This window comes from Ailuropoda melanoleuca, chromosome 13 (assembly GCF_002007445.2).
Source record: "Ailuropoda melanoleuca isolate Jingjing chromosome 13, ASM200744v2, whole genome shotgun sequence".
Taxonomy (NCBI): Eukaryota; Metazoa; Chordata; class Mammalia; order Carnivora; family Ursidae; genus Ailuropoda; species Ailuropoda melanoleuca.
This window is the reverse complement of record NC_048230.1, coordinates 45,632,364-45,653,547: the sequence shown is the minus strand read 5'-3', so window position 1 is coordinate 45,653,547 and position 21,184 is coordinate 45,632,364. Positions and strand designations below refer to the sequence as shown.

Here is a 21,184-nt window from a genome sequence, read left to right as displayed (position 1 = left end):
TGCACGTCCTCTTCAGCCATTAACCTAAAACCCACAACACCTTCAAAGAGGGAGGGATGGACAGTAGTAACAGGAAGCCAGAATTAACAGGAGCGAAGAAAAGACCATCGGAAGCCCCGTGGGGAGGACACAAGAGGAGAAGGAAGAATCAGTCTTAGGGTTCAACGTCAAATATGCAGCAGGTCCATTTGCTTGATTTTTCCTAGCAGAGTATGCCAATATTATCATAATTAATACCCTTACAACCATTCTGTTTTTCGGGGCATCCCACAGCCCTACACACCAGAACTATATGCTGTTAACTTCACTGTCAAACCCTGTTCCCAACAATCTCCTCCTTAATCTGAGCACCCTACCCATGATTCCGATATGATCAACTAATACGCCTATTATGAAAAAATTTCCTACCACTTACACTAGCCCTATGCATGTGACACGTCACTCTACCCATCGTTACAGCAAGCATCCCTCCCCAAACGTAAGGAACATGTCTGATGAAAGAATGACTTTGATAGAGTAAATAATAGAGGGTTAAGTCCTCTTATTTCTAGAATTATAGGAATCAATCCTAATCTTAAGAATTCAAAAAACTTCGTGCTACCTAATTACACCACATTCTAAAGTAAGGGCAGCTAAACCAGCTCTCAGGCCCATGCCCCGAAGCATGGGTTTATCCCCTTCCTGTACTAACAAAGCCTCCCACCCTCGTCATTATGTCTACTATCATCTTAAGAACTATAATTGTACTATTCGGCTCCCACTGACTTATAATCCAAATTGGCTTTGAAATAAATATACTAGCAATCATCCCAATTCTGATTAAAAAAAAATTCAATCCACGAGNCTATCATCTTAAGAACTATAATTGTACTATTCGGCTCCCACTGACTTATAATCCAAATTGGCTTTGAAATAATTATACTAGCAATCATCCCAATTCTGATAAAAAAAAATTCAATCCACGAACCATAGGAACTTCCACAAAATATTTTCTAACACAAGCCACCGCATCCATACCCCTAACACTGGGTATTATCATCAACCACTATACTCAGGACACTGNCCACGAACCATAGGAACTTCCACAAAATATTTTCTAACACAAGCCACCGCATCCATACCCCTAACACTGGGTATTATCATCAACCACTATACTCAGGACACTGAACCGTAGTCACTGTTGCCCTGACAATAAAACTTGGCCTATCACCTTTCCACTTCCGAGTCCCTCACTCCGACCCTCCTCCCCCTCTAAAAAAAACCGTTAGATTCTTTAATGCAAAACATGACGAAGATAATGGAAATATCCCTTAGGAGTCAGCTCAACGGCAGAAGACGGGGAGAAATAACCCAAAGTGCTGAAGAGAACATACTCAAACTTTACATCCAGTGGAATTTTCACTGAAATCAATGGGGTAGAAACGTATTCTGAGAATCCACAAAGTCTCAGAAGGGGCAACAAGGTTCTCTTTGGCAATCCATTTGGGGGGGGTTTCTGCAGAAAGGGGAGAATAACCAGAAATTAGACCCAATACATGGGAAACCCCACAGTCACTGAAAGACGTCATGAAATTTGCTACCAACTGAATAACGAAGGCCTCCACACGGAGAAATCACTACGATTCTAGATCCTTCCATGGTGGCTGGTGTGTGGGAGGGCAGGTCCCTGAGGCAACCAAAACGCTTGCTTTATCGGGCCGTGGGCGGCATGACATCGATTCATTAAACTCTTGAGACGTACAGACCTTGGCCTTAAGTTGGGAGCGGCCACGTATAACCTTCAAGATCAGCCAACTAGGTCACGTTTTCTTTTATGGAAGGAGATAGAACACGTAAACAGAAAAACAAGAGAAATACGTAAACATATCCCAATGTAGCAGAAATTACAATACGTATAAGTGAGTTTAACGCATCAAAAGATGAGCTCCCCAAACTGCGTTGAAAGGCGAGACCCAGCTTTCTGCTTCTAGCCAGGATGGGGCAGCCGGGACGGACCGAGAACCACCCAGACCAGGACAACGCATGAGGCGGCTGCTGTGGGCGTTCCGATGCGGAAGGACGGCGTTTCCTACAAATGGTGCAGAGACAGCTGGAGGTTTGAGTCAAAAGCATGGACCCCCGGCCTCATCTCACACCACGCACAAAAACTGACTTGAAAAATGTTATAAACCGAAACGTAGGGGCCCCTGGGTGGCTCAGTCGGTGAAGCGTCTGCCTTCAGCTCAGGTCACGATCCCGGGGTCCTGGGATCGAGTCCCATGTCGGGCTCCCTGCTCAGCGGGGGTCGGCTTCTCCCTCTGCCGCTCATCCCGCTGGTGCTTTCTCTCCCTCCCTCTCTCTCTCTCTCTCATGCTCATTCTCCCTCTCTCAAATAAATAAATAAAATCTTTAAAAAACCGGCAACATTAAAGCTAAAACAAAACTTTGTGGAAGGAAATACGGACGTACATACAACCTCGGGATAAGCAGATTTCTTAGGAAGGGTCCATACGCAATAACTATAGGAGGGAACAGTAACACATCACACTTTATCGAAATGAAAAGCTTTTCTTCAAGACACCATTAAGAAAATGAAAAATACAGTCACAGACGGGAGGGAAGAAATATTAACAACTCATTAAAAGAAAGCGATAAGTAATAAGAAAACATTTCAACACTTCATGAACGAGGCACACGGTGGGCCAGCGAGCCCACACCAGGTGTCGCTGAGGGCGGCCGCAGGGGCGCAGGGCCGCACGGCCGCCAAGTGTCTCAGCTCCTTACAAAGACAGAAGCACCAGTCTCCGGCGGCCCCGAAAGTCCAGGTATTTGCCCCAAAGAAATGAAAGCATTTCCACAAAAGCTTCGTGTGTGTGTGCGAAGCCTCAACCTCATGACAGCGCCGAACGGGAGCAACACAAATGTCCATCAGCGCGTCAGTCAACCGCGGGCTGTTCTCGGACACGAGCGGCCGACGCGCGCCGAACCGAAGAGGCCATTGCGAAGGGTATCTCCCGCTTCCGCGAGGTTCGAGAACACGCAAAGTCTCTATAGCCATGGCGGTCGTGGCGGTGGTTTCCTGGGGAGCGGAGGGGCGTCCTGGGGCGACGGAAATGCTCCGTCTCTTGACTTGGGTGGTAGCCACACGTCGTCCGCATCGTAAACAGTGACATGAGTCAGGTTAGCGATTGAAGGTGGAAACACCTCCAAAGGGAGCCTCAACGGCAATGCTGTTGTCAGGAAAAGTCCACTTCAAAGCACAGAACACAGCCCGAGACGAAGGGGGGCGTTACGTAAGGGTGAACAGGGCCGCTCAGCAGGACAACGGCCCCAGAGCTGCGGGATAGACGGGGCAGAAGCTGACAGCCGGAAGGAGAAGCGGACAAACCCACAGCGGGCCTCGGTGACACCCGCACCTGCTCGGGAATCGGGAGGGAGAGGAGACAGAAAGCCACAGTCTGCAGCTCCCAGAGCACACCTCTCCCCTGACTTGACCTGGCCGGCATTTCTAGAACATTCCCCACAGCAAGCCGCACCTCCCTATTGAGCGTATATGGAGCATTGGCTGAGATCAACCGTACGCTGGGCCCCAAAGCGTCACAATTGTAAAATCAAACTGTCTTCAGTTGGATTAAATCAGAAGCCCACACTGAACCCTGGGAAGCTGGCAAAGGACAAGAACGCACATTCACACGGCAGGCGAGGAACATATGGTAAGAATCCAGCCTCGCTACCGCGCTGCAGAAATGCTGCTGACAGCACGGTGAGACCCCGCTGTCCCCGCCAGACCGGCGCAGACGAGAAGCCTCGGCGTGGAGGGGGGGCAAGGAGGCAAAGGGGAGCAACAGCGTCACCAGACGTCCAGTCCGACCGCAGCTCACACGGCGCATGCACGCCCTTCCCACCTCGGAGCCATCGCTCCTAGCGGTACGACCAACAGAAATGCACAAATGCACTGAAACACGCCCAAAGATGTTCACAGCAGAATTACGTGTAACAGCCCCAAACTGGGAACAGCCCCGATGTCCAGCAGCAGGGGATGGGTAAATAAAGGCTGGCATAGCCGCACTCAGAACCCAGCGGAACAGCTGGAGCTCGCTGACCGGGGCTGTGCATAGCAAATGGATGGAGAGCGGACACAGGCTGAGGAAAGGAAGCTGGCGTGAGTGCCACTGTGTTCCCGTCTGTGAAATCCAAGAACAGGCAAGACTGGCAGACGGCCGGGGCGGGGGTGCGGCCCGGCCTGTCCGGGCAGGAAAGCGGATCAAGCTATGCCCCCATTGTGCACCCGTGGGTCAGGCAGATGTCCCAACACGCCAGCAGTGTGTTGAGGATGGCCCCTGCCATCATCCGCGGACCCCCAGGCCCGGGTGTTGTGCTGTCCGACGGCAGAACCGCCGTCGGGGCGAGCAGTCGCTGCTGTAAACGCACCGGGACCACGAACCTGTCCTGTGAGGGCTCAGGCGGGAGCCGTTTCTGCTTTGTGGGCCACGAGGTCTCCGTGGAACCTCCAGACCTGCCACCGTGGGCCACACACAGCAGGGTGTGGCCAAGTGCTGTGGCCGGCGTGGCCTGCTGCCCCAGGTGTCGTCAAAGGTGGGGAATGCCGGACCTAAACACGCTTGTGGTGGGAAAGCAGAGGTGCGCGGTCACTCCGGGGACCCGGGCGCCGGCCAGCTCCCGTGACAGAGCGCATGATGACAGCACTCCAGGCCCGACTCCGCTCGTTCAGGGGACCAGGCAAGGCCACGGAGAGGCCAGTGCCGTTGAAAGGACGATCGATTACTTCATTTCCATGCTGTGCCCCCAGGGCCACAAGGCAGGGTGAGGGGAAGGCCCAGGCCACAGCCTTTTACTGGGGCTTCCAAGGCAGGGCAGGGCGGACGACTCAGGACTGGCTGGTTTGGAGCGCGGGGCTGCCCCTGGCCCCTGGCCCTGGGTGAGTGAGGCGGGGGATAGTGTTTCGGGGTCGGGGAGAGCTGGGCACGCAGGTGGTGGGGCCCGGCGGCAGGAGGGACGGGCAGCATACGCCTGGCATGCTCCAGACAAACGGCCGCCACTCCCGGGAACCCGCTAGCCCTGGGGGCCGTCCCTCCCCAGGCCAGTGAGGCCCCCAAGATGTCCTAACATCACAAGATACCAACCATAAAAACACGGTTAACACGACAGGAAACGAGGACACGCACCACACAAAGACCTCACTGGGCTCACGGCAGCTCAGAACCACCGGGGACGGGGAGCAAAGGCCGTGGACGGTGACCCAGGACGCAGCGTGCTTTCGTTCACGCGGACGGAGAACGCCACTCGGCAGCTTCTGTTATAAATTCACGGACAGACACAAGACCACGAGGGGTCTTGGCGATGCCGCCCCGGCTGGACCGCACCGCAGGGCTCCGCCCTCGCCACCAGAGTGGGCCGGCGGGCTTTCCGGGGACCACGGCGTCCCGTGTGCGCAATGGGGTCCTGGGTCCTCGGTGTCTCACTCCGTCAGACTCACAGGAGGGCTGAAGATCATGCACTTTGTCGCTTGGAGAATTTGCCTCAGTGGAAAACACAACCCTGGAGGCAAATACAACACGACTGTAATTGTGGCTCAGCTGGTGAGATGGGAACATGGCGCCGAGTTTTCCTGGATTTTCTGACATGGTTTTTTGAGTCTCAAAAAAGCACAACAAAAACCTAAAACAAGAAAGGGGCAGGCGAGAATCTCCGTGCCAGCAGCTCCGTGGTCTCTCCCGACCCAGAAAAGAACATCGGCGGCCGGGCCCAGTGCCAGGGACCCTCCCCGCGGCCACCGCACGTCTGCACCCGCTTATGTAAGGACTGAAGTGCTTACATCTGAAATCCGTGTCCCGGCCCCTATGCGGGGCCTGGAGCCCCCCACCCGCCACGCGGGCATGGCTGCCCAGATGGCGCCCTACGAGGCAGGTGGGGCAACAATGCCCGGACTTAGACCCTCGGGTCTCTGCACCCTGCTCCTGGGCGTGAGGACCTTCCAGGCCCCAGTCGGGTCCGGTGTCACCGGTGCCCCAGGGGACAGGGAGGGCGAGGGTGTGGCTGCGGCCCTGGGGCTCACGCAGCCCAGCGTCACTGCCGACGGGGACCCGCGGTTGGGGCTGGCAGCAGCAAGGCCCCTCGGATGCTTGGTCACCGTCTGCTCCCTCTCCTGACCCAGGCACCTCGTGCGCAGGGAGGCGGGCTCCAGGGCCAGCTCCCACCTGCTCCCACATGCCATTCAGCTCCCCTGAAGTAAGGGGGTCAGAGGAGGTGGGATTTGACCATCGGTAGGGGGCACAGATTCCTTTGTCCTCTCTGAAGGTCGTCCTTACCCCTTCCGTGGCACTCGGGGCCTAAAGGCTCCGAAGAATCAGGGAGAGCCCAGGGGCAGCTCGTGCCGCCCCCACGCCACCCCCAGGGGTACTACTGGGGCGCCTTGCAGAGGAGGACACCAGGTCCCCCAGGCTGTGCTGGCTCCAGGAAGACAAGCCCAGGGGAGGCCCATGGGGGTCTCCTCCACCCCATGACATTTCTCAGGGGCCCCAGCCCCAGGAACCGCACTCCCGAGGGCCCCAGAGTCAGCCTGGCTGACCTCAGGGACCCCTCACCATGGCTACCACGTCTGTGCTTCAGGGAGGGTGTCTCAAGGGGCTGTGTGCAGAGGGGGACCCACGGGAGGTTGGGGAGAGCCCGGATAAGGGCCCCGGAGGCCTCGGTCTAGACACTGCCCCAGGGCCTTCCCAAACTACCAGTGCCCACTGGGACCCTGGCTGCATCACTGGGCCCCTGCAAATGCTTGCCCAGGACCCCAGGACCCCAGGAAGGCAGACGCCCACACTCCCTGGGGTGAAGGGTGCCCTCGCCATGGGGCACCATCCCTAGACTCCCCTTCATGCAGGCCCCGGCCCAACACCATTCCTCAAAGCCCCTCAGGCACGAGACTTGCCCTGACACTAATTTACCCAGAATAAACCGAGACAAGAAAATCCCTGCTTGGACCCACCCCCGCAAATGAGATTTGAGAGTCTGCTGCCCGGCCTCTGTGAGGTCCAAGCGAGCCCACCTGAGGAGGCGTCCACGATCCCACAGGGACCAGGGGCACGTGGGGCTGGGAGGGGCCGGAAGGCGTGGCCCTGGGACAGGTGGGACTGCTGGGCTGCTGGCTGAGGGGTCAGATGCGTGTCCCGGGCAGGAACCCAATGTGTCGCCATGCTCCAGATAAACTTTAATAAGATGCGGGCTGTGACCCCACCCTCCAGACAAGAATAGGCGTTTACCCGCTGCCCTTTCCGGCCCGGCCGCCCCCCCACAGGTCTCAGCAGGACTGAGCCAGCTTCCCCAGGGCCAGTGGCCCTTCCCAAGGCCATCTTGCAGTCCACAGAATATGGGGGGACGATTTGGCGAATGGCGTGACCCCACAGAATGCAGGAGTCCCGGACGGCCAGGCACAGACCCCGGGCGAGCAGTCCGCAGACGTCGCGGGGGTCCTGCGGGTGCCCGGCCCCGCCCCGCTATATCATGCCGGCCAGCCAGGGTGGCAGGAAGAGGCCCGCGGTCCCCAGCAGGCAGACGATGATGAACACCCAGAGGAAGATGCGGTCGATGACCATGGCCACGTACTTCCAGTCCTCCTTCACCTGCGGACAGACACACGGTCACTCTAGCCCGCCGTCCTCGGGGCTCCAGGCCGCCAGTACCTTCTAGAACCTGGTGCTGTCTAAGGCAGGCTCTCCGTGTCCCCTCCCTGACACCAAAACCACGCAAGGTGACCATCTGCACGGAGGTGACCAACAGGTGGGGCTCAGACACGTGACCTGCCTGGCCGAGGCCTGTGTTGCACTGGGGTCAACATCCTCTAAGGGGGACAGCAGTGCAGCCCGAGGGAGGCGGACAGGGAGCCCGAGCAGGGGAGGGCCTTTGGGGACATGAGGGTCTAGGCTGATTCATGGGGAAATCTCTCTGTTCACCAAGCTGGGAGGGGCACCATGGAGGCCATCGAGTGCACCCCATCGTGCAGATGAGGACAGTGAGGCCCAGACAGGGGACGCCCACACCTTGGCTATTCAGGGCCAGGGCCAGGACCGTCCTGGTGGGGGTCCCACGGCAGACCGCACCCAGAGAGCGACGGCTGAGACCCAGCTGCCCTCCGCTCCTGCCCACCCTGCTCCCGGGGCAGTGCTCACAGGCCAGCTGCCCTCCTGGGTCAGCGGGGTCTCAGCTCTGTCCCTGAAGCCCCTCGAGGCAGACACAGACCCGGGCACCGCAGGCCAGCTCCAAGTAGGGCAGAGCTGCCAGGAGCGCAGGGCCCCTCACCGGGGGTGACGGAGAGGCCCCGGCTTGAGGTGGGGTCCTGCTCGCTAAGGCCAGAGGGCAGGCAGTGAGCCGCATCCCCTGCGGTCATTGGCCTGAAGAAAGGCGGCAGGACCATCTGTGTACAGATGGGGACTCCGCGGCACAGGGCGGCTGGGGGCGGCCAGAGTCACACATCCCAGATCTCAACCCAGGCCGGCCGCTCTGCGGTGCTGGCTCCCGACCCCACGGCCTCTGCCTCCCCCAGGGTCACCCAGGGCAGAGCCTCCGGGAGGCCGAGGCCGTGGCCACAAGCGTGTCCTGGGTGGGTCAGTCTGTCGGCACCTGAGGGACGGGAAAGGATACGGCCCCGGGGCTCAGGCCAGCCGGGCACTGAGGGCAGGACGGCCGAGGCAGGGGGCAGGCTCAGCCCTCCCGTTCGGGGGTGTTAAGGGTACGGAGGGCTCTCCACTGCCATTTTCTGCTCTGATTTCTCAAGGGATCAGAGACACCCTGATGGTTTTAAACCCAACCGAAACTGGAGAGCAAACAAGGTCACTTATAAATAAGAAATCCCTCCAGGACCCTCCGTTCCAGGAAGGCTGAGAAGCAGCCGTGGCCTCGTCCTCTGCTCTTTGATCTCCCCGGGTGTGTCCCCCATCCTGAGGATGAAAGGCTCGCGGACAAAGCCGCCCAGAGCATCCAAGGTCCATCCTTGTCAAGGCAGCTTGGCTCCCCAGAGCCTGGTGTCGCCCCGAAGCCAGAACCAGGTCGCGGTGGCCCGTCACGCCGCGCAGATAAATGCCGGGCTGGGCCCAGCCAGACGCATGCGCACGGCCGCCAGAGCCCGACATGATTCTGGTCCCACTCCTCGGCGGCACTCAGACCTGCACGTCGAGTCAGGGAGCTGTCTGTTGTTTCAAGAGCTGGCAGCAAAATGGGGTCCCAGACGTAGGTCCTCCCAGGCAGAACCTTCCAGAAACCTCCGGAATGGCTTCACGGCCTCTTAAGATTCCGCAGGGTGTCCCACTCCCAGGGGTGTCCTACGTGGGCCCAGGGCCCCTGATCCTGCCCAGGGCTCGCTCAGCCACGCGGCAGGCGGTCCCGGGGCCACACGTGTCCCACACGCAATCAGGGGCCATGAACCAAGGTGCAGGCAGGGGCACGGAGGAGCAGTGTCCACGCCAGCGGCGGCAGCAGGCGTCACAGGGCAGAATGCCCCGACAAGGGGAAGGTCAACGCAGCAGGGCGGCTGCCGGGCCCAGGCTGTCAGCGAGCGATGGCCCCCCCCCCACTACTCCTGCCCGTGCTCTGACCTGAGGGCTCCCCATCCGCCCGGACCCCTGTAGACACCCCTCCCTCCCTCCTGACTACGTGGGGTCCTGAGTGTCCGCCAGGTCTGAGCTGGGACTCCTGGCCCTTGGGACCCCCCACCCCACCGCCACGACCCCATGACAGGCAAATACCAGCAGAAGAAAAGAGGAACGTTCCCTTAGTGACGGGGGGTCAGGCAGACACTTAGAGGGACTGGGGACACGCTCCGGGCTCCTTTGATCCCTGCTGGTGAGTGGGGAGCCCCCATAGGAGGACCAGCTCCCTGGGGTCCCTGGGGTCACTGGGTCCCTAGGTTCCTGTGGCTGGGCCAGCGTTACTGTCCCTACACCCACAACTCCCTGCTCCCTCTCCCCAGCTTGACATGCAGGGTGCTGGCCAGAGAGGCAGGGCTGTGCCCCAGGCCCCAGTCCTTCCCCTCCCCATCAGGCCTCCTTTCAGCCCCTACCCCTACCCCTCCACCCCTGCACCTGGGCCCAGCTGCCCCCAGTCCCTTCCCAGAGGCCCCCTCCCAGCCCCAGACGGGGCATTCCTGGTGGTCAGCAACGGTACCCAGACTTCCCGGGCAAGGCCTGTCTGCCGCCTATGGGCCCCCCGTGTGCTGAACAACACAGAAGACACCCCCACAGTCCGTGCTCCCAACCACTCTGGGCCACCTGCCCCAGTGCCACCCCAGGGACCGCCTGGCGGAACCAGATGCTCCGGGGGAGAGAGCAGGACAGGGTGGGGGCTGGGGCTGCACGCACCCCGGAGCTTAGTAGCCCCAGTCTGGGCCCTGGGTTTTGGATGTTTCACTGGCCACACCCTCCTCCAAAGAGGAAAGGGAAGCAGGCAGAGTCTGTCCAGCCAGAGGCAGCAACTTACCGAGAAGTCTGTGTCTTCCGCCTTCAGATGGTCCGCGATGTACTGGACACCCTCTACCGCCCGCGTCAGGGCCGGAGACAGGGGCAGGTGCCGGGGGGGAGCCTTGGTGCCCCGGGCTTTGAGCACGGCGTTTGGGGATGGCTCCTTCTTGCACCTGCATTTGCATGGAGAAGGCTGGTCTGGGGGCGGGAGCTCGGCTGAGCTGGCCTTCGGAAAGCTGGGGGAGCCGGCCACAGGGCCCCCGGCCGGGGAAGCGGCATCATCTTGGAGAATGCAGGACTGGATGCTCCGAGACCGGCATCGAACACCGTCCTCCGCTGTTTCAGCGGGGCTGGGCACGTGCTGGACGCTCAGGGACCGGGCTTTGGTGAGCCCCGGGGCCCGGGTACCGGCGGGTGGGTGGCAGGAGTCAGGCGAGGGGCAGGGGCTCCCTTTCTCAGCCTCGGAGCGCTGCGGCACGGGGACCTGCTCCGAGGGCGACTCGAAGGCTGGCCGGGGCTCGGCTGGCTCGTCCAGGGGGCTGCAGAAGGACGGGGAGCGCGAGGGGCCCCGGCTCCGGGCTCCGCCCATGAAGCTGGGCTCCCCCTCGGGCTCGGGCCAGAAGCCGGGGGCGCCGGCCATCTTATGCATGGACTCGATGAGCCGCCTGCAATTGTCCTTGACCGCCGACGGCCGCTTCATGAAGAGCAGGCGGGGCACCACGTCCAGGAAGACGCGGCGCACCCAGGCGGGCATGGTGTGCGTGCGCGGCGAGCGGTGGTGCACGTTGAGCACGAAGACGGTGATGACGATGGACAGCGTGACGAAGACCATGGTGAACAGCAGGTACTCGCCGATGAGCGGGATGACCAGCGAGGTGGAGGGGATGATCTCGGTGATGAGCAGCAGGAAGACGGTCAGCGAGAGCAGCACGGAGATGCAGAGCGTGACCTTCTCGCCGCACTCGGACGGCAGGTAGAAAACCAGCACGGTGAGGCAGGAGATGAGCAGGCAGGGGATGATGAGGTTGATGGTGTAGAAAAGGGGCAGGCGGCGGATGACGAAGGCGTAGGTGATGTCGGGGTACACCTCCGCGCAGCACTCGTACTTGCGTGTGTTGTAGGTGCCGACCGCGTCCACGATGACCCACTCGCCGCTCTCCCACAGGTCCAGCTGGTCCACGCGGCTGTGCATGCTTACCAAGTCGATCTTGGCCTTGTCGTACGTCCAGGACCCGAACTTCATGGTGCAGTTCTGCTGGTCGAACGGGAAGAAGGTGACGTCGATACTGCAGGAGCTCTTGTAGATGGCGGGGGGCGTCCACTGGACCCGCCCGTCGTGGAAGAGGTGAGCCTTGGTCAGGTGGGTGACCGCAAAGTCCCCGTCCGCGCTGTGCGGGAAGAGAGGGGCGTGAGGCCCACCGAAACCGCAGCCCAGCTCTCACGCGCATTCTGGCTTCACGGGCGAGCAAAGAAAGATGGGGACCCGGCCGGAGACCGCGGCCCGGGGAGAGCTGGGCTGATGGCCCCGGACACACCAGTCCTCAGCCTCGGTTTATCGCCCCCACCCCGGGGGGACGTGGCTTGGAGGACTGAGCGGCCCACGCCGTGCCTGACACACAAGCGTGTTGGTGACCATGGTGGTTACTTGGCGGGTAGGGCAGGGACGGGGGTCCTGCACCTGCTAACACCAAGGGCAGGTGGGGCCTGGTCCGTCTCTGTCCTGAGCTATGAGCTGTCTGCCCTGGGAACCAACAGGCAGCCCACAGGGGGTCACGTCCCTGCGAGGGTCCAAGGTCGGGGAGCTCCTGTCCACGGTGTGAGGGCAAGTGGGGCCTGACTCAGGAACAGAGCCCCCCACTCTCCCGCCCCTGCGCCCACGGCAGAGGACAGAGGGCAGAGGGGATGGCTCCTCAGAAGGTCTCGGCCCCCGCCCATATCCCCCGCAGACTTGCATCCAGGTGGGTGGGGGCCGAGCAGCCCCTCCTGGGACCCACCACTGCCCACCTGGCCGTCTACGCCCTACAGACGAGGACACGCACATGACAGTGGCTTCTGGGCTCTGCGCCGTGGACTTTACAAGGCCTCCTGGGATGGAGCCAGGTCCCCTGCAGGTCACCTTGGGAGGATGGGCCAAGCTTGGGGGGGGGGCTGCCCAGCCACCGTCCCTGCCACAGACCGGGTGTGCCAACGCCACTGAGCACCTTTAGCCCTTTCTGTCCGTTACCCCCACGACTTACAGGTGCGGACGCCCCTTCTTGCCCAGGTGAGGACCCTGGGCCACCTGAGCAGGAGGGGACAGGGCCTGCCTCTGGCCATCCGCCCTCCTGCCTTGCCCTCAGCCTCAGGGGTGCTGGCCCCTGTCCATGGCCAGGTGGGTGGCAGAACGAGGGGCTGCTGTCACCAGCCCCGTGCTCCCCAGACAGCAAGGTCCGCCTCAGTGTCTCCACGAGGATGCACACAGGTGGGGTGTGCCACGCTGGTGCATTGTGGGATGAGGCAGTGCGCCCATGGGAGCCCAGGAACACCTGCTAGCAGCCCCCTCCCCACGCCCTCATCGGCTCCGGTGTCAGCCCCGCTCTGCTCCGCAGCTGGAAGCCCCTGGACGCCGCACAGGGTCCCCAGCAGGTGCACCCTGAGCTGCGTGCATACCGCTCTCCTGCCTTGGTTTCCCCCAGGCCTGGGCTGTCCACTCTGACTATGGGTGGCGCCCTGAGCACGTGGAGGCAGTGGCCGGCCCCGTGGCTTGGCTCTGAGGGGCTGACGGGAAACCTCCCCAGGGCAGCACCCGTGGGCACCACGATGCCTTGTCACAGCAGAGGGGTCACCGCGCAGCCCCCCGGCCCGGCAGCTGAGCCAGAGAAGCCGCCCACCCGGGATGTGAGCCAGAGCTCGGCCTTCCCTGCCTGCCCACACCCACCATGGCCCAGAAGCCCCCAGACACCCAGCTCAGAGGCCCCCAACGGACTCAGTTGGTGCCAATCCGAGCCTGTGACCTCCAGGGACCCTTCCGGGCTGACATCTAGGTCAGTGGCAGGTGGCGACCCACGGATGCATGCACAGGAAGAGTGACGGGCTCTGCACGTGGGACACACGGCTTGGACTCCAGCGTGGGACTGAGGCTGTCTCTGGGGCGGGACGACGCGTACCGTCCTCCCTCAGCAACATCGCTCCAAAACCCAAAGGCGGTCCCTCTGAGGCATAAAGCAGACACACGCACGGCTCAGCAAACATTCCGCAGGGAGACTAGAGGCTCCAGTCAGCGGCAGGAGCCCGGCTGGCCCTGATCTCGCGGGAAGGGCAGGGAATGTTCCAGATGTTCACTGAAAGCAGCCCCAGGACGGGGGATCTGCACCCAGGCCTCCAGGTTTCGACGCCCACAGTCTTCTCCAGGTGCACAGCTCGCGGACCCCCGTGGCTGCACACACACCCCCACCCCCTGCCCCCAGCCTGGGGGGCTGCTGTGTCCTCGCCCAGCACAGACCTGGCTCAGGTCCTGAAGCCCCCCCAGGAGCGCGTCCCCCTCGGGACTTGGGGTCTGGACCTGTGGGCAGACGTGGTCCCCGTGACGCAGCATCTCACTTCCACCGGCCCACTTCTCGAGGAGGTAGGAGATCCCAGAAGGCAGATGAGCGGGGTCCAACCTCCCCCCGTCCTGGCTTCGAGGCGCCCAGGGGTGAAGGACGTGGGCCGGTGCAGGGGAGAGGAAGCACCCGCCAGCAGGTCCCGGCCCCGCGCCCCGCCTCTGGCAGCGCTGGCCTCCAGGAAGCCACAGGGCTCCGGACGCTGGGATCGAACAGTCAGACGGTCAGATCGAGAGCACGTTGTGGCCCGTCCAGGTTTCTGCTCCAGGCCCCGCGAACCCCCTGCCCCAAAGGGCCAACACGGAGAAGCCCCCAAGTGGACAGCACGGTCTCCCATGCACATCCTCCAACCCGGGATTCCCCAAAGCCATCAGGAAAGCTGCCCCCCAACTTTCCCCTCACCCAGTAGCCCAGGCTGACCACCTGGACACACACAAGTGCACACCGGCCTGGCCAGCATCAGCCACCCCTCGGCCCTGGCCAGAAGGAGCCTCTATGCCGACCACAGCGCCACAGAGAGGCTGGGGGTCCACCCCCTGCCCCCCACCCGAGACCTAGAAGGAGGAGAGAGAAGGAGGGAATTTGAGGGGGCAGCCCCACTCTCCTGGGCTGCAGTCCTGGGGTCCGAACAGGCCCCAGAGCTCATCTCAGCCGGCACCGTCCTGCCAGGGGAGAGCAGAGCTGTCTGTCCCACAGCACGAATGCTCCGCTGGGTCCCAGGACGTAGACACCGTGTTCTCTGAACCAAACGATCACTGAGACGAACCCAGTGCCAGGGCCCGGGGTGGGGGGCACGGGGAGCTGGGTGCCGACCCCAGGAAGGCTGGGCAGGCTGGAGAACCCCAGGCTGCTGGTGCAGGCGGGGCTGCTGTGGAGAGCAGGGAGCCTGCCCTGAGGGAAGAACAGCACCACTGTGTTCCCATTCGCGGAGCCGGCCCCCCCCAATGCACCCCCGAAACCCAGCAAGCTCTTCCCGTGGCCATTACTGGAATCAATTAAGTTGGAAGAGGAGCCCAATCGTTCTTAATCAAATAGCAACGTTTTATAGGTCAGGCCCAGCGCCGGGGGCCCTGGAAGGGGCTTTGTACCAGAGCCCATCGGGGTCTGGCAGCGGGGAGGGCAGGGGTCCTCAGGGAGCTAAGTGCTTCCATTTGCTTTATCTGTAAGCACCATGGGAGCTGCTGCCGGGGCTGAGCCTGACACCGGGAATCAGCCACCCAGTTGTGACCCAGCAGCGACACGGGGACACGGGAGGACGTCAGGCTGCCCCAGGGTCAGGAGCCCCCAGCGAGGGTCCTGGGAAAAGACAATTTGGACCCCACCCTCTGCCACAGCCACGCCTGGCAAACCCTGGCTCCCGGCACAGAAGGGTGCTGTAAGTGAGCAACTCCGAGAGGCATCCCGTCCCAGGGGCTGCTTCCCAGGACTGTGACGGCACCAGGGCAGGGGAGGGGCGAGCACCCAGGTGAAAAGGCACAAAGGGCTGGGGCAGAGGGGGGACTGGGGCGGGACTGGGGCAGGCAGTCTGGGAGCTTCCTGCACAGACGGATGGAAGGTGTGTGCGATGGGGGGAGGGCACCACCTGCTGGGCCAGGGGCTGATCCAGAAAACACCAGTGCCGCTCTAGGGCCCGCGCTCCCCTTGCGCCCGGAGAGGAAATGATGCCTGAGCGGGCTGGCTGGCCCGGCCCGGGAGGGACCCACACTGCCCCCAGGGCCCCGTCCCCACTGTACTCACCGGAGGGCCCCCCCCCAGACCTCCACCCCTCCTTTGCTCCCTCCTCTCCCTCCCAGAGGCTTCAGCACTGGGTCCCTAGGGCGAGCGCACACACAGGCCACCGCCTCTTGTGCATGCCCGGGTCCCCCGGGTCACTCACACCGGGACACCGGTGCCGGCCGCCCCCGCCCGCCGGCCTCCCCGAGCTCACTTGTTGTACAGGACGATGTCTGGCCGCCAAATGAGCTCAGAGGGAATGCGGATGGAGGTGACGTTCTCGTAGTCAGCGGGNAGAAGGGCAGATGTGACCTCCTGGGGGACGGACGTGTGTGTGTGTGGGGGGGGGGGGGAGTGTGTGTGTGTGTCTCCCTCTCCCCCTTGCTCTCTCCTGGCCCTGAGTTTCCTCGCCCACAAAGACAGGCCTGAGTTGAACATGGGAAGCACGTGACCTCAGGAAGGAGTGAGTACCTCGTCCCTGGAGGCAACCAAGTCCAGGATGGTCAGCCCAAGGGGACTTATAGAAGTGGGGACAAGGCCCTTCAACCTTTCCAAAAAGAGAGTGAGGACAGGGCTTGTCTGGCTTGGCAGGTGGCCAGCTCCTGGCCTGCCCCCAGCTACAGTCAGATGTGTGGGACGTGCGGAGGGCTCCCACGCTGCTGGAGGACAGCCTCCTTCCGGGTCCCCCGCCAGCCTGCATCGGCCCCCCCGGCTGGTCACGGCAGCCCATCTGCAGGCTCCCAGGTGAGCAACCCCGGGATGCACAAGGTCCCACTTGCTCAGCAGACTGGCCCCTGGACAGGCTGCCCCTGTAGCACCAGCGTCTCAGGACCTTGAGGTGGACAGGTAAGGGGCTGAAAGAGGAGAGGTGGAAGCGGGAGACCCGGCTGGTTCCATCTCAAGGTCACTGTGTGGTCACCGGTCCCAGTGAGAAGGCTGGACCACACACCCCGTGAAGCCCTTTCCAGCCACTATCCCAACCCCACCCCACCCCCTTTCTTCCCTACTGGCTCATGGGGATGGGCCAGCCGGCACATTTCTGCTGGGCAGCAAGACAGACCCGTCCCCTGGGCAGTCAGCTCCCAACACGTGCTGGAGCCACTCAGAGAACACCCCGCTCCAGGGGGGGACACAGGGGTCTGTGGGGACGGGAAGCCCTGGGGTCCTCACATCTCACCAGCCTCTGGGAGCCACAGCCACACCCCAGCCCCCATGGCACCCACTTGAGAGGCGGCTGGCCTGGTGGTGGACCCTTTGCCCAAGGTTTAGAGAGGAGCCCTCGGAGACTGATGGGAGGGCTCCCTCAGAGTGCAGTTGTCCGTGGGGTCCTGGCAGCAGCTCCGCCCCTGAGGGGAGGGGGCTAGGCAGGGCTGGGGGCAGTGCCTGACCCTGTCATGGCCCAACCTTTCCCCGCAACGGCCCCGGGCCAGGAACACAAAGGCCGTTGGGAAAGACCGCCGAAGCCAGAGAAACCCCCGGGATCATCAGACCAGAGCAGCGTCCCGTGCCTACGTTGGGTCAGAGGGGCATCTTGTGCCCAAAAAGCACAGGCCTGGGCACCTCCCCTCCTGCCTCCCCCAGGGGACAAGCTCCCAGTGGGCCAGTTCAGGGGGCGGAGACCATGCCTCTCACCGCTCCCAGGCACCGCCCTCAATCCTGCTCCCCCGGACCACCCAGGGCGGGCCACCCCCCAAAGGAGGCCAAGGAGTAAACGTGACCTGATCGGGCCCTGCCACTGGTGCTGGACACAAAGTCCAATGACCTCTGCCACACAGTCCTGCCCCGCGCTGCCTGCCCACCACGCCCCTGCCCTCCCTGTCCAGCCCCGCTCGCACCTCCCCAGGCTCAGAACAAGCTTCAAGGGGCAGGGCCCGGAGAGCCCCAGGACTCCTCAGGCTCCCCTGCTGGTGTGAGCTTGCACATGGGAGCACGCCCCACCGGACACAGTGCTGCAGCAAACACGTGAGCCCTGCAAGGGGCTGGCGGAGAACGGCCAGGCGTGTGCAACCCCTTCTGCCTGCACACAAGGTGCAGACCTCGGGCCAGGGCCCGGACACAGCCGCTCATCCACACACACCGCGTGCAGGCCCGTCCTGGGCCAGCTCCGGTGCAGACAGCAGAGCCTGGGGCTTCTCCACCCTGCCCGGCCCTGCCACAGGGCCTTGGCACGTCCCTCATCACGGCCTCAGAGCTTATGTGCTCCCGGCCTCAGTGTCTCCTGGGCAAATGGGTGGCAGTGTGAGGGCGATGAGCAATCCTGAGGAGGCCAGGGGCCGACGCCCCTTCACCCATGAGTGCAAGCCTCAGCGGGGCAGCGACGCTGAGCACGTCCTGCCAGGAGCACCTGCCAGAATGAGCGGAGGCCTAGTTCCAGGACGCCCAAGGGTGACAGTCTGGACACCACTGAGGACAGAGTGGTGTGACCGATGTCCCCACGCACCTCTGTCCTTCCCACTTCCCAAAGCCTCCCCCCGACGCTGCCCCTCCGCCTGACAACACTGCCCATTCCATTGCACAGGTGGAAACACCGGCGGCCACGGGTCACTAGCCACACACAGCAGTCCGGGGTCAGGGCCCGCACAGCCCAACGCTGGCAGCCCCTCCCCTCCACAAGCAGGCTCCAGCCTGGGCTCCTGGCAGGAGATTGAGGTGGGCATGCGGGGGTATCGACAGCCCCGCCCCCAGTTGGGTGAATTCCAGCTCCCTCCCTGCAGCCAGAGCTGGCCGGTCCTAGTGTGGAAAACTCGAGCCCTTCCAAACCCAGCAGGCCTAGGGCCTCCTCGCGGAGAGGGAACCAAGCTCCCAGAGGCCCGCTCCCGGCCAGGCTGGAGCCTGGACTCCAAGGTAGTCGGGGCCCCACCCCAGTGAACCCACTACCTAGTCCCCCACCCCAAACGGATGCCCCAGCCCTTCCAGAGCCACTTGGAGGCTGGACCCCCAGCACCCTCCCAGCAGCCTTCTCGGGTCCTAGCCAGGAAGGTAAACACACCCAAACTGTCCGAGCCTTGCTGGGACACCATATTCCAGACCAGTGGACAGTGGGGCTCTCCTAGACCAGGTGCTGCCAGAGCAGGTCAAGGCCCACCCCTCCGCCACCCGCTGCCACACAAGAGCTCCTCCAGCCCCTTGCAGCCTGGGCCCCCGCCCCCGCCCCACAGAGGCATTTTCTGCTCTTGGCTCCTGGAGGACGTGGCCCTGACTTACTGCTGAAAATCTGGCGTTTGGGTTTTCCTACTTGGGAGGCCTCCCTGTCCTCTGGGCTCCGCCAGGAGGGCGCGTTGGCGGGGCTCTGCCAGGGCCGGACACGAAGAGCCTGTATGCAGTGCGGATGGCAGCCCCCCAGCCCTCCAGGCTCCCCAGGCTCTGCGGCCACCACCAGGCTGGCCTCCCCTCAGGTGGGGTGCTCCCTCCCGCATGAGCCTCCACAGCTGTGTGTGAGGGGCCGAGGCTCGGGGCTCCCCGCTCCCCACCCTTGGCACCTACCACATCAATGAGCTGTGCGATGGACAGCCCGAAGTGGACAAGAACCACATCCGAGATGTTGGCCACAGGCCGGGACCACTTGTTATAACCAGAGAAGAGCTTCTTCAGCAGCCGTTCCTCCGCATGGGCCCGGGTCTCCACGTGGCTGCTCACTGGGGGGGACGGGGACAGGAAGACGTGTGGCCCGGGGGCACAGGATGGCAGTCATCCAGGCTTCCCCCTCGGGGCTCCCACCAGGCCCTGGCTCCCTCCAGTCCCATCCACCTCAGGACATTTGCACGTCCTGCCCCACTCCTGGCCTCCTTTCTCTCCTACCCTCTGGGTAAAAGTGTAACCTCCTCAGGGAAGCCTTCCCAGGCCCCTCAGGCGCCCTGCACTGAACCCCAAAGACAAGGGTAAGTGCTAACTGGGAAGAAGGGGCTGGATCTCCAGCTGCCAGCTGGATTCCCAAAACCTTGCCTCAAAGCACAAGGTGAGGGTAACCGCAGGACTCCAGGACAGTGGGGGCAGGCCCAAATGGGGGGATGGAGAGCCAGTTTCCTGTGGCTGCCAGCAGCCCTGAGTGATCACCAGACCCTGCGGATTCCAGCACCCTGTGTTTCTGGACAGACAGACGACTTTCCACGAGTCAAGGGTGACCCCCCCCCAACATACACGCTCTGCTTCCTGAGGAGGGGCCGCTCTGATCCAGCCCAGCCCCCATCGGCCAGTCTGTGGACTGAGAGCCTCTCTGTCGCTCCTGGGCTCCTGCACTGGGGTCACCACATCATAAGGGGGTTTGGGAGGGGAACAGGGTACCAGCTGCCTGCACTCAGCTCAGTCCTGCTCACCTGTGTGCCCTAGACCAGATGTTAAGAGGGGATTCACAAGCACCCCTAGGGTCAGTCTTAGACCCTCGAGGCCCACTCTTCACTCTGAGTCCAGAGGCCCCCCTCCCCCAACCTTATTCTTCCTGGTCCCTTGCACCAGGAACGTATAGCCCACTCCTCACTGGGGAGGCCAGGAGCTGAAATTCCCTCCTATGAATAGCAGGGTGGCTGCCCAGGGGATGGGGGGAGGGGAGGCAGAGGGGGCTAGGACTTCACCTGTCCCAGTGAGCGTGGGGGAGCAGAAAAGGCGTAGATGGGGCGAGGCCAAGGGCGGAAGCCATACCTCTGCTCCCCCAAACCAGGAGCAGGCATGGGGGTGTCTGCAGGGAAATTTGGCCGGATGGATAAAGACGGGGAGAGATGGGCCCCTCCTCTCTCTACCCAAGTTGGAGCTTCTAGGTCCAGCTCCCCAAACAGCAGCCCCCCCATCCCCACCCAAACCCCTCTCCCGCATTCGCGGGCGAGTTAACGCCTTCCTCGCCCCGCTCAGTGCGCACCGAAGGACAGCCTTTGCGTCTGGGAGTGGGGGAGCCTCCGCGGCTGCCCCGTTGCGCGCACCCGCGGCTCGGGACCGCAGCCAGGAGCCTCCCCTCCTCTGGCTCTGGAGGTCCAAAGCCGCCCCGAACTGGACGAAAGGGGGCCGTCTAGCGCCCCGAAACTTACCGGGTAGGAAGCCGGCCCCCAGCAGCAGCAGCAGCGGCGGCAGCAGCGGCGGCGGCAGCGCCCCGGGGCCCCCGAGCTCCATGGCGCACCGAGCGGGCTCTAGACGCGGGCGGCTCCCGTCTCCGCCGCGCCCCCGCTCCCAGGCCCGCGCGCGCCCAACTTCATGCCCGCGCCGCGCGGGCCGCTCCGTCCACTGGGCCTGGTTCCGCCGCTCCTCCCGCGAGGCGCGGCGGCGGCGANGGAGGAGGGGGAAAGCGGGCGAGGACGTGAGGGAGGAGGGCGGGTGGGGGGGGCAGACCACCCGCCGAGAGGGGGCGCGGAGGCTGCGCTCTGCCGGCGCTGGGGTAAAGTTTCCCTGGTCCTCCCCGGGGCTGGTGACGTGCCCAAGCCAGGGGCGGGGGCCCGTAGTCCCTGCCTACGACTGGGGGATCCT

At 62.7% G+C, this 21,184-nt stretch overlaps 2 protein-coding genes across 2 annotated transcripts in view; one reads left to right on the top strand and one right to left on the bottom strand.

Annotated features, from left to right (window-relative positions):
• Positions 1–6,149, top strand: part of COL20A1 (collagen type XX alpha 1 chain) — a 26,249-nt gene extending 20,100 nt beyond the window's left edge. Inside the window, exon 22 of the mRNA XM_034641562.1 lies at positions 5,724–6,149. Coding sequence (XP_034497453.1) covers positions 5,724–6,149 — 426 coding nt within the window. The remainder of the gene's footprint in view (positions 1–5,723) is intronic.
• Positions 5,925–20,967, bottom strand: CHRNA4 (cholinergic receptor nicotinic alpha 4 subunit). The gene is made up of 5 exons (XM_034641347.1): positions 20,752–20,967; positions 19,220–19,371; positions 15,951–16,108; positions 10,462–11,830; positions 5,925–7,613 (listed from the first exon to the last, which is right to left on the bottom strand). The coding sequence occupies exons 1-5, from the start codon at positions 20,831–20,833 to the stop codon at positions 7,488–7,490; spliced, it is 1,887 nt and encodes a 628-aa protein (XP_034497238.1). The 5' UTR covers positions 20,834–20,967; the 3' UTR covers positions 5,925–7,487.
• Between the last annotated feature and the right edge of the window lie 217 nt (positions 20,968–21,184).